General features: G+C 48.7%; 1 protein-coding gene across 1 annotated transcript; it reads left to right on the top strand.

Moving 5' to 3' along the window:
• Positions 1–1018: 1018 nt before the first annotated feature.
• LOC140215173 (uncharacterized) lies at positions 1019–2545 on the top strand. Its single transcript, XM_072285873.1, has one exon. It carries the CDS (start codon positions 1044–1046, stop codon positions 2187–2189), a length of 1146 nt encoding a protein of 381 aa, XP_072141974.1. The 5' UTR covers positions 1019–1043; the 3' UTR covers positions 2190–2545.
• Positions 2546–13542: the final 10997 nt, after the last annotated feature.

A 13542-nucleotide genomic window follows, 5' to 3' on the forward strand; every position in this document is an offset into this window, starting at 1 on the left:
ATCCCGAATGTAACGCCATGCCGGGGAGACCCGTGGCGGAGATGAAGCAGGCGTTAAGCACTCCCCATACGTGGACCGATCCCGAAGACAGTGCAATGCGGGGCCGACATACGGTGGAGGTGCAGTTCGCCATTAAGGGGCCCGCATACACAGCTTTGCAGGTCATGTTTTTTCACAGAGTGGAAGGGCACTGAGATTTTTTAGTTATCCGCGTTTATCCTGCATGCGTCTGCGATCAAAACAAGAGGCAGGTATGCCTGGAAAATCTAAGGTGGTGAATGCAGGTGGTAGCGGAGAAGTTAGCATACCCAGCCCCTGCACGTACTTATATCAGCATTGACATGCGTTCGTGGTAGTGATAGCGACCAAAGCTCTACTTTTTCTGCGTACTCTAGTCATTGTGAAACTAAGGATGTGCTTAGCAAGCCCAGCCACTGAATGCAAATTGCAGCAGTTCCGAGTGGTGGAATCCCGCTGGGGCTGATTGTGAAGAAAGCATATCCAGCTTTCCTGGACACGTACCAACTAGCGCCCCAAGCGGCCCCGGCACGAAGCTAGCGCGTTTTCAATGGAACGAGCGGGGTTTTCGCGAATAACAAAAGCTGCAGGTCGATTATCGAAAAACGCAGGCGACAGACGTGTTCTGGAAGACAATCCACACGATCCAAATGCAGTGATCACGCTATGGTACGTAAGAATTTTGTTCCCACAGCGGTTAAAGGTTTAGCAATGGAAGCCTATGGAAACGACGAAAATTTGTACTCGATTTTCGAGGCACGAACGGTGCCTGTAATTAACCTACGACGTCTATCGTAATACGCAGTGCAGCGTATGTAGTCCGGAGGCTCAGCTTTCGATTGATGCCTATCTCGACTCTCCACACATGGCGCAACACTGTTCCCAAAAGCGTTTTTTGTAACACTGTCGTGAAAATTCACGGGGTATCTATAAAAACATGAGCGTACCATCGGGCGAAGCCTCGGAAGCCGTGGCGGGAGCAGAATCTGCTTCTGCTTCCGGCCACGGTCGTGAAAGGACGCAGGATGGCTGGCTCTTCGCGAGCAGTGATAACGGCCGATTCTGGCCGCGGAACATCGTTTTTGGACGGCCTGAAAGATTACAGGATTGTACTGCCGCCGCTGCCAACCGGAGAAGGACTGAAAACAATGGTTGTTCTTCACTGCGACACCGCTGGAAGGCCTTACAGGATAGAAGATTTCCGCCAGCCGATGAAAGAAGCCGGCGTCATTGAACAGGTGGGCGGTATTGGAGCGTACCAGATGTCGCACGTCTGGTTAGTCAACTTCCGTAGTGAAGAAGCCAAGAAAAAGTTGCTCGACATCGGGCATATTGTTGTTAAAGGGAAGACTTGCGTTGTCTTTGACCCTGAAAGGCCGGAAGTGCGGCTGAAGGTGCATTGGTGTGCCTTCAACGTCAGCAACGAAACTCTGAGGCGGGCGTTCGCCGAGTACGGCGAAGTGAAAGAAGTTTCGAGCGATAGATGGAAGACCGGCGGGTTTGAAAACGCCGACTCGACTACTCGTGTTGTGCGGCTGGTTCTTCGAGAAGGTGTAAGCCTCGAGCGCATACCCCATCAGCTGCGTATCGGGAACGGTACAGTATTAGTCGTCGTGCCCGGGCGTGCGCCGATATGTCTCCGCTGCCGCAACACAGGCCACATTAGGCGGGACTGCAAGGTGCCCAAGTGTAGCGAGTGCCACGCCTTCGGGCATGAAGAGGCTGAATGCACGAAGTCATACGCCCGCGCCGCGACTCGAGGAACATTCGGCGATAATAGTGAGCTGCACATGGACGAGGATGAAGCTGAGCAAGCTGCCTCCAACCCAGTGGTCGAGAGCCCAACGGCCGCAGCGCTGAGCGATGAAAAGGAAGGCGCCATGCCAGGGACTCGTGAGTCAGCGCCCAGCACCCCCAAGTCGGCAACCACGAGCATGGATACCAATTCACCGCAAGATATTCCACGCCCTTCTGAAAAAAGCAACGAGGAACCCATGGAGTCTGACCCTGCGGCTGCGAAACGACGCCACGACGATGTCAGTGCAATGAGCCAGGAGCAACGACTGCGTCTCCTAGAACGCCAGTGGGGCGTAGGCGAAGGGAAAAAGCAGCGTGTCACCAGCGGGCTACGATCGTCGTCGCTTCCTCGCGACGACAACCCGAAGACCTAATAATGGAGGGACGGCACTACACGGCGCGGCGTTGTGCGCATGAAGGTAAGCGCCGTACTGGCGGCCTGGTCTTGCTTAACGATGGCGGCATTTGAAAGACACCTCGTAGTAGCCACGCTTAATGTCAGGGGTCTTTCATCCAGGAGGAGGCAAAATCAGCTGCTGAGACTCGTGACTGAGCAGGAATTGGATATTGTAGCGATACAAGAGACCAAAATCGAGAGTCAAGACCAGACCGACAGAATGGTGCTCTCGTTCAGTAGTCGGTATGATGTTTGCGTGTCTCATGCCGTGGGTACCTCGGCAGGTTGCATGCTGTTGATTCGCCAGTCTCTGGGAGCGATTGTGGAAAGAGTTGTGACTTGCGTTCTCGGTCGATGGATTGTCTGTGACATCACACTTGCTGGTTTGGAATTGCGTATTATCTGTATCTACGCACACACTAACACGGAAGAGAGGCGAAACCTTTTTGAGATAGTCGGCAACCATTGTGACACAGACCGTCTGCTTGTCTTACTTGGCGATTTCAACTGCGTAAGCAGGGCACGAGACAAAACCAGTGCGACGCCCTACCGAGATGCGAGTACTGCCTGTTTAAGTGACATAATTGATCGCTGTCATCTAGAGGATGTTGGTGATTGTCTCGGATGTGGTTCTGGCGTTCGGTTTACCCATTTCCAAGGAACGAGTCACGCGCGTCTGGATCGGGCGTACGTATCTGTTGAACTGATACCGTACTGCGGCGAATACAGCGTACAACCAGTGCCGTTCAGTGACCATTGTCTTGTTGTCTTCCATGTAGGTAAAAGAAAAGGAACGAAAAGCAAATTTGTGTGGGAAAACTGGAAACTTAATGAGAAGCTTCTAAACGATGATATCTTCGTGGATCGCGTTACGTCGGCGATACACGAACTGCCAATGGCGGACAACGAACTTCTGGGAGCGAAGTGGGAAAGATTTAAGCAGGCAATGAAAATGATGGCAATTGAACGATCGTGCGCTATAAAGCAAAAGCAAAGGCTGCAGGAAAACACGCTGAGAGATGACCTAAAGTTTTTGATAATGCAAGAAGGAAAGCAGCCAGGCACTTGCACCGAAGAAATGCGCACCGTCAAGCAGAAACTAGAGGCAATAGATACGGAGCGATATCGAGGAGCGATCGTGAGGGCGAGGGCACAGCGGCTGTTAGCGGGCGAAATGCCCACAAAACGTGCTTTCGGCTTGGAAAAAAGGCACGCCCGCAAGAATGACATACCAAAAATAGAGTGGAACGGTGTAATCTTCGTAGACAAAGGAAATATAGAAAGGGCCTTTTATGAATACTACAGCGGGCTCTTTGGTTACACCAAAGTAAGAACCGAAGACTTCAAGACCCGTTTCCTCTCTTTAATGCCGCGGCTCAGTGATGATACGAAAGAGCGGCTAGAACTGCCCATTTCAACAGAAGAAGTGCGGAAAGCCATAGAAGACCTCAACCCGGGAAAGTCCCCAGGACCAGACGGGCTAGTAGCACCGCTTTATAAGGCATTCAAAGATGATTTAGCACCGGTTTTGGCTACACTGTTTAATGAGGCTTATGACAAGGATATGCTTCCTCCTTCATTTTTAACATCCCATACAATTTTAATACCAAAAAGCGAAGATGAAGCTAGACTGCGACAGGTTACCGCTTACCGACCCATATCCCTGACTAATGTAGACTACAAGATCTTCATGAAAATTCTGGCTAAAAGACTCCAAGCCGTGATGCAAGAATTAGTGGGACCACATCAGACCTGTGGTATCAAAGGTCGCACCATATATACCAACATACACACAGCCCGGTCCGTGCTCGAGTGTTGCGACGCTTTGCATGAAAGCATCGCAATGCTCCAGCTCGATCTAGAGAAAGCCTTCGACAGGGTGCCGCATGACCTCTTGTTCTCTGTTTTAGAGCACGTTAATGTCGGATCAGTCATCTGCCAAGGCGTAGCCATGGCGTACAGAGGATGCACGACGCGGTTGTTAGTAAATAAGGGGGTGGGAGCGCGCATCCAAGTGCAACGCTCTGTGCGTCAGGGTTGCCCCCTGTCACCATTGCTTTTTTGTTTGTATATTGAACCTTTTTGTTTGAGCGTTATTGAAAGCAACAGCGTTCATGGTTTTCGTTTGCATGCGGCGGAGGTCCGCATTCTCGCGTATGCTGATGACATTGCCGTATTCTGTGCTGACTACGAAAGCGTTCGTGTTGTGGTTCAAATTGTGAAAGACTTTTGTTCTGTGAGCGGGAGTGCTGTGAACTGGGCTAAGTGTTTGGGGTTCTGGCACGGCGACTGGCCCTTAACCCCAACGAATTTCGCAAACATGACTTGGACAGCAACCCCAGTAAAATATTTAGGAGTGCCGCTGGAGAATTATCGCGACAGTGAGCCATATTGGAAATGCCAAGTTGCTGAAATGCGTGAGAAGGCCGACAGGCTCAAAGGCTTCAGCTGGTCTATTTTCGCGCGTGCCACAATTTGTAACCTTTTTTTTGTAACCAAGCTGTGGTATGTCTTGCAAGCAATTCATTGTTCTCGCGTCAATGTGCAGAAGCTGCACCGTGTATTTGCGGTTTTTGTGTGGGGAAGCACTTGGGAGCGGACACGACGCACCAATCTGTTTCACCGCGTCCGCTCTGGAGGACTAGGTTTGGCCCATCTATATCTGCGCCAGTTGGTTAACCGATTTATGTTTTTTCGTGACACGAATGACCCTTTTTGCGAACTGTGTGTCAGGTTAGGTTGGGCAGGGTTTTGCCAAATTTGGTTGTTAGTTCGGAGAGTATGCAAGGGAGCATTTTTGGCTTCCTTAAAGAGGTGTACATGGCATGTCGCGTCTTGCAAGTGCGATTTTCTTTTGAATATTTGTCAGTGGTGTCGCGAAAGAAACTTTATAAGGACCTGTGTGAGGTCTTTCTTCCGGTACCGTTGTACAGGTCGTTGTACTGTGCAGGTCCATGGCAGTCAGTTCTAAAACGTGTGAAAAGAATGACTGTACCAGGCGGAGTTAAAAGTTTCTTCTTTAAGCTCCATACGAACACTCTTGAAGTCAAGACGTATTTGGAGGCGAAGGGTTTCTTTGTGCCTTGGGGAAATCATTGTTTCATATGCCGGAAGCCGGAAACTATCGAACATGTTTTCTTAGATTGTTGGGAAGCCCTTTTCTTTTGGGACATTCTCCAACGCACGATTAAAAAAGACTTACCGGTTGATGCTTTCGGAATTAGATTTCTACCCGTCGAGAGTGAAGACGGGGTTCCTTTTGACATGATTATGATATTGGGCCTGTACAGTATTTGGCGATCCAGGATGGCGGTCAGCCACGCAGACATTGATGCCAGGCCGATAAGACAGTATTTTTGTGAATCTGTTAGCAGAGCTATTGAAGGATACAAGATACAAGACCCAGTGCCTGAGTGGCTTCCAAGAATGGAAGCTTTGCTACACATGCGTGAATTTTAATCTCATCACGTAACCCCAAGTGAGGGCGACGTATTTTTAGCATACGTGTTGTGTTCTTCGCGCGGACTGATTTTGTAAACTGACGTGTTGAAGTCGGCAATAAAGAAAAAAAAAAAAAAAAAAAAAAGGAAGCCGTGGCGGAGAGGTAAAATCGCGTGCACCTTTCGTCTCCCGTCGCGGTTGCCGCGGTTCGATTCCCGCTTCGCACTTTTTTTTAAGCCGTATGGGGCGCAGTTTTATAGTCTGTCACTAGATGGCAGAAACATAAAATCCGATATTTGCTTTCGGTTCTGGTTTTGCAGTGGTTCTCTTGAAATATTATGTTTTCCATTTTTCCTTCCTAAAACATAGCAGTGTCGTGTTCATTAGTTAGGTCATCGCATTTATGAATATTTTATTCATTGGACATCATAACTAGAAGCTTGCGCTTAGCTTTGTGTTATGCAAAAAAAATACTTTAGTGCTTTGTAGCGTGGAACCTGGGAGAACAAAATGGCTATTCTTATTACGTTCTTCTGGAAGGTCCGTTTTCACGACTTTCGCCTGTCCTTAATGGCACATACTCCGAGCGAATCAGGTCCACCTCGGCCACAATGCCACCCGGTGGCCAGTGCCATTCCTATGCAACATTCGTGCGGAACAAAGGGTCTGCTAAGCTGAGTCGCTGCCCGAACGTTAACTATTTCTGCGTGTGGATTAATAGCTACTGTTAATGTGTTCCCTACAGCCAAGTGGTATGAATCTGTAGGTGTGCGCGTAAAAAATCCATTTGAATAAATGTCCCGTGCTGTGGCTGCCCCGGTCGCTCTACAGAGAAGCTAGCCTGGCTAGCCGTCAGTATTTAGGATCAACACATGGCGTCGCTCGTTCGGTGCAGTTGCTTTTATTGCGCAGCATTCGTTGGCGAGTACCCCAGCAATTTGGTAGCAAAATCGTGTCTGTAACGCCAAAAAACTTGACGCATTTCCCATATGAATACATAGGTCTTCATAATAAGGGTTGGAGTGGCCAACTTGAAATTGGAAGTGGCATCACCATAAATTTGGGCGTCATACAGGGATGGGCCAAGCTGAATTTGGTAGTGATATGGGAGTGGCTCAACCTAAATTTGGGGTGAAATGGTAGTGAGCCAAACTGAATTTGAGGCTGATATGGGGGTGGCCCAACCTAAATTTGAGGTGATATAGGTGTGGACAAGCCTAAGTTTGGGGGAATATGGGGGGTGGGCCAGCCTGGATTTGGGGATGATATGGGGGTGGAAGAACCTAAATTTCAGGGTGATATGGGGTGTGGCCAAACCTAACCATGGGGGTGATATGGGGCTGGGCCAAGTTGAATCGGCGGTGTAATGGGGATGGGCTAACCTAAATGTGGGAGTGATTTGCGGTGGGCCATCCTAAATTTGAGGTGGTAGAGGGGTGGAGGAAGCCTTTCTTTCTCTGTCCACTCTCGCGATGGTGAAGCTAAAAATGAGGAGGAGGCCTGACGGACACAACGTTGATCGTCACCATAACAGAATGGATGGGCGATCTGCGGAAAGGACAAGGCACACCAAGTTTTTAGCACTTAACTTGTCCTACACTAAAGCGCTACAATGGCTAGTATGCCGTAATGGGAATGGTAGACCGAACTGCTTCTCACTGCTAACACTGGACTGATACTAAGAAAATACTCCGTCCGCAGGCACCACGCTACACTGAAATTAGCAAAACAATGTCAGTTTATAAACCGATATTGCCAATTATCTGGTATCCTCCTTGTGTGTGTGGAGGGCATAAAGGTCCTGGTAATGAAATGGTAGTATCTTCGTTTTTGCTGCAGTTGCACACAAGAAAAATTCTTTGAAGTGATCGGACAGCGATCTACCGGCGGAGAGGACCAACCCACAAATTAAAAATAATTGCTGGTTTCAGATCTTCCAATGTACTTTGCGCTTAGCTACCATCTGTTATATTTTTCCTTCTGTGCTCTTATCAAGAGGAAAACTCCACATTACTACGATATCAACAACCCTACACAAGATAGACTGGCTTTGAAGCTGTGACCACGCACCGCACTTTTGTACATTTAGCACATGTAGTATTGAGGCAACACGTTTGAGCAATATGATTAGGTTTTCGGTCAAAGCAGTCACAGGTGGGAAAAACTCGTTGTCATGCCCGGTCGAAATTATACCATCTGAAATCTTATTTACCTATATTCATTTTTGAAAAATCACTATAACCGTTTATACATTTGCTTCGTATGAGTTATATACTAGCTTGCCTCGTCAATCTGAAAAATGTATTCCCTCTTCGGGAGACGGCCTTCGTGAAAAACGACGCAACATGACAGTAAAACATCCAGCAAGGTTCTACCCAATGATGGGCGAAATTGTGCACTGAGAGCGTGCCGACTAGCGTGCGAGTGAAAGTTGAATTACGATCGTTGTAAGCTTGTGTTGCCTCTAGCACGAGCGAGGAGTGTTAGCGATGACATTGGTGTAAAAATGGTCAGCTCGGTCTGCGATTTGTTCTTCTGATCTCCACATTGAACGTCGCAGTTGTCACGGTAAGAGTACTTCTGTGACATTATTAGCCAAGTGGGCTAGGAACGCTCGAGTGGTAGCTCACCTTGAGGAGTATTAGGTAACAATTATTAATATACGTACTTTTGCGATCATGAAAAAGATGCAGAAACACCACTGGTGTTGTCTAACTATTCGTAAGCAGGCCCTCAAATTTCAATTGGCCCACCCCCAAACATTAAATAGGCCCACCCCCAAATTTCAAGTTGGCCCACCCCCAAATTTAAAGTCACGATTTTCTTTTCGCCCAGGCTTAAACTTGGAGTTGGCCCAATCCCCAATTTCAATTGGGCCACCCCTAATTTTCAAGTTGGTCCACCCACGAATTTCCATAAATCGTCCCCCAAATTTCCAGTCGACGCACCCCAAAATTTAGGTTGGCCCACCCCCATATCGCCCCCAAATACAGATTGGCCCGCCTCCACAACACCACCAAATTTATATTGGCCCACTCCAATGCCACCTGCAAATCGAGGTTGACCCACCCGTATATCAGCCCCAAACTAACGCTGGCCCACCCCTCGATCACCTCAAATTTAGGATGGCCCACCGCAAATCATCCCCCAATATAGGTTAGTCCACCCATCACCCCCCCTCCCCTATTCAGCTTGGCCCAGCCAAACATCACCCCCATGGTTAGGTTAGCCCGTCCCAATGTTACCTCCAAATTTAGGTTGGCCCACTCACATATCCCCAAATCCAGGTTGGCCCACCCCCATATCAGCCCCAAACTTAGCCTGGCCCACCCCTCTACCACCTCAAATTTAGGATGGCCCACCGCAAATCACTCCCACATTGAGGTTAGCCCATCCCCATTACACCCCCGATTCAGCTTCGCCCAGCCCCATGTCACCCCCATGGTTAGGGTGTCTCACCACCTATATCCCACCAAATTTAGGTTCTCCCACCCCCGTATCATCCCCAAATCCAGGCTGGCCCACCCCCCATGTTCCCCCAAGCTTAGGCTTACCCACCCATATATCACCTCAAGTTTACGTTGGGCCACCCCCATATCAGGCTCAAATTCAGCTTGGCTCATTACCATTTCACCCCAAATTTAGGTTGGGCCACTCCCATATCACTACCAAATTCAGCTTGGCCCATCCATGTATCACGCCCAAATTTATGCTGATGGCACTTCCAATTTCAAGTTGGCCACCCCAACCCTCTTTATGAAGACCTATGTATTCATATGGGAAATGCGTCAAGTTTTTTGGCGTTACAGACACGATTTTGCACGATTTTGCTACTAAATTGCTGGGGTACTCGCCAACGAATGCTGCGCATTAAAAGCAACTGCACCGAACGAGCGACGCCATGTGTTGATCCTAAATACTGACGGCTAGCCAAGCTAGCTTCTCTGTAGAGCGACCGGGGCAGCCAAAGCACGGGACATTTATTCAAATGAATTTTTTACGGGCACACCTACAGATTCATACCACTTGGCTGTAGGGAACGCATTAACAGTAGCTATTAATCCGCACGCTGCACGTCTTCTCCTAGTTTGTGCATTTCTTATTTGGATGAATCTTTAGAAATAATTAACGTTCGGGCAGCGACTCAGCTTAGGAGACCCTTTGTTCCGCACGAATGTTGCATAGGAATGGCACTGGCCAACGGGCGGCATTGTGGCCCAGGTGGACCTGATTCGCTCGGAGTATGTGACATTAAGGACAGGCGAAAGTCGTGAAAACGGACCTTCCAGAAGAACGCAATAAGAATAGCCATTTTGTTCTCCCAGGTTCCACGCTACAAAGCACTAAAGTATTTTTTTTTTTGCATAACACAAAGCTATGCGCAAGCTTCTAGTTATGATGTCCAATGAATAAAATATTCATAAATGCGATGACCTAACTAATGAACACGACACTGCTATGTTTAGGAAGGAAAAATAGAAAACATAATATTTCAAGAGAACCACTGGAAAACCAGAACCGAAAGCAAATCATGAGTTTTATGTTTCTGCCATCTGGTGGGAGACTGTAAAACTAAGTCCTATGCGGCTTCTAAAAAAAAGAAAAATACTGCGCCGCTGCAAAACCAGAACCCAAAGCAAATATTGGATTTTGTGTTCCTGCCATCTAGTGACAGACTATAAAACTAGGCCCTATGCGGCTCAAAATACTGCGAAGCGGGAATCTAACCACGGCAACCACGACGGGATACGAAAGGTGCGCGCGATTCTACCACTCGGCCACGGCTTCCGAGGCTTCGCCCAGTGATACGCTCATGTTTTTATAGATACCACGTGAATTTTCACGACAGTGTTACAAAAAACGCTTTTGGGAACAGTGTTGCGCCATGTGTGGAGAGTCGGGATAAGCATCAATCGAAAGTTAAGTCTCCGGACTACATACGCTGCACTGCGTATTACGATCGACGTCGTAGGTTAATTACAGGCACCGTTCGTGCCTCGAAAATCGAGTACTAATTTTCGTCGTTTCCATAGGCTTCCATTGCTAAACCTTTAACCGCTGTGGGAACGAAATTCTTACGTGCCATAGCGTGATCACTGAATTTGGATCGTGTGGATTGTCTTCCAGAACACGTCTGTCGCCTGCGTTTTTCGATAATCGACCTGCAGCTTTTGTTATTCGCGAAAAACCCGCGCGTTCCATTGAAAACGCGCTAGCTTCGTGCCGGAGCCGCTTGGGGCGCTAGTTGGTACGTGTCCACTAAAGCTGGATATGTTCGTGCGGTTTGTGCAGTGTGGTGCGCTGCACCCCGTCCTACTGGAATACAAGTGCCAGTACGATGTGTTTCGTATCACTTCACCAAAGTCGTTGACTTTACATCGTCGAATACCGTGCCTGAAACACGCAGCTGCTCCTCTCAACGCACGATCGACGGTCCGCTGATTGCAATGGCGATGACACTGACGGAAACGACGAGTTCGCATGAGTCAGCGATGCGCCCGTAAAGTTGGCTTCGCAGCGGCGCGGATCATTTGACGTCATTTTTCGCGCTCGGCCAATAGACGACCGCACGCCAAGTTTCATCCTAGACGCCAGCGCTCGTTTCTCCCCTGGCGGAACGATTTCATCTCCAACGGGTGTAGGTTTCCGCCGCCGCTTCCCTCGGTCGCGGCCGCGTTCAGTTCGCGCTGCGCGCGAAACGTCTCTTGTTTGCGACGGCGCCTCTTCGGATGACCGGAAATTATTATTCTGTTGTTAACTGTCACGACAGCAATGTAAACACGAAAGGGTTGATGCGACCAGTGAAATTCTGCCGATTCACAAGAAAATGGTACGAAATAAGCAGACGACACACATGGATTACTGCGGTGCGCCGAGCGAAGTAAACAACTGGAAAACGAAGCGAGCTTGTTCATTGATCACTCCTGAGTGTATGACGGTTTTTATATGTAACCCACATGAATTTAATAATTACTCGGTAGATAATCTTTTTATTCATATAAAAACTTTAAGTTGTTCGAGGAGCGCTTGTCCTGTCTTCTTTCTCGTGTTTCCTTTATGTGTGTGCTGCCCAAGAATGGAAACCACTTCTGTTGTATGCGCTAGCAGTGGCCGAAGTTCACGCGTGCCGAGAAATTGAATATGTGCAAGATGCATTGAGCATGACCAGAGTTCATTCCCGCTTCACCACTGCACCGATCGATCGAGTTGCTGGACGATACACGCCCGCGTCTTGGTCGCGGCGGCATTGCTGAAGCAGGAATGATTGCTAATACTTTCAACTTCCGTCTCTTGAGCGCTGTTAAAAAATGGCCAAGCTGTCTACACTGCTGCTTCTATTCCATATTGTAGGAGACGCACTAGTTAAAGTTGTGTTCGCATGTCATACTTGTGCTATGCTGCGATATATTTTTGAGAGCAGCATTCCGGGCAAGTTGGTAATCCATTACTTAAATGATATTGCGCGACAAAAAACGACACGGACGTGAGAGACGACACACCAAGCGCTTGGTGTGTCGACGACATGCGCTTGGTGTGTCGTCTATCACGTTCGTGTCGTTTTTTGTCGCGCAATATCATTTAAGTCATCGATATATTTTGTTTATTTCCGCACAGTGTCGATGGAAGACCGTTGTCGCCATCAAGGACAACACGGATTTGTAGCAAACATATTGTGAGAAACTGCAAAAATGACTTTAGCTCGTATGTGCCGCATCGTATGTGCTGACGATTTTTCCGGCGGTACATACGATGTCGTTTCCAATCACCTGCTCAGCGTCACTTACATGGTTAAGCAGACGCTGCCCTTTCGCCGCATTGCAGCCATAAAAACAATCGTCAAGCGTACCGATCTTCTTAAAGGCAAATAGAAGCGTGTACAGTCTGTTTCACACTTAGGGGAAAACTCGGAACGTATTGCATCGCGATGCGGCAAGCAATGGAGTCGTGCGGTGGCAGCAGCTCGAGCAGGCGCAGACGCTTGAGGGGCGGAGTCGTGATCTGCGTCGTGTGCTACGGCGGCGCGCGCTGGCCGCATTGTCGGGAAGCGTGCTACTGTCAGGGGCAGTGCACGTATATTTCTTCACTGTGTGTGCTAGCGTAATAAGCAGCGACAAGACGCACTAAGATGTGCGCGCAACGTGTTCAGTCTTTGTTTGACTCGAAAGGAAAACAAAGCACTCAACAATGATAACTATGGGAGTCGAACACGATAAAACAAACGGATACGAATAAATGAATGCTTTAGGTTCAGACTATGAGCTGGAAATGATTTTTCTCGACAATCATTCGCTACACCAGAAAGACTCTGCCCGCCGGCGGAGAATTGGACACGTCACGCACGGAACTTCAGTATCTCGTCATGTCCCCAGCGGCAGCGATGACAGCGCTCATCCTGGAAGGCAGTGAAGTGCAGAATGACTTGATCAGGGATGTGTTCATTCGAAGCACGTCTCATTCGCTGACGATGGTGGATCGAAGCCTATCCTCGGGCGACTGATAGAGGGGATGGTGGGCCAGCGATACTTTCAACGAGCCCCAGACATTTTAAATGATGTTGGCGCCCGGGGATTGAGGGGGCCACTCCAAGAGAGTGACTGTGCGCTCTTCTAGCAGTTGTTGCACCACACGAGCAGTGTGGATCGGCGACCTATCGCGTTAGAATATATAGTCGCCTTCTAGAAACGGGCCGTCAAGAATGTATGGAATCAGTACGTCGTCTATGACTGCCCTGCAGCGATGAACTTACCTTCGAGGCATATCAGTTGGCGTCGCACAACGCATAGTAAAGAATACCGGCTCATTTCACGCCGTAACGATGAGATCGGCGCCCTGCAACTGATAGTAGAACGTTTAGCAACAATGCGGCCAGCGCGCGCCGCCGTTGCAGA

Source organism: Dermacentor andersoni, chromosome 1, assembly GCF_023375885.2.
Source record: "Dermacentor andersoni chromosome 1, qqDerAnde1_hic_scaffold, whole genome shotgun sequence".
In the NCBI taxonomy this organism is placed as follows: domain Eukaryota; kingdom Metazoa; phylum Arthropoda; class Arachnida; order Ixodida; family Ixodidae; genus Dermacentor; species Dermacentor andersoni.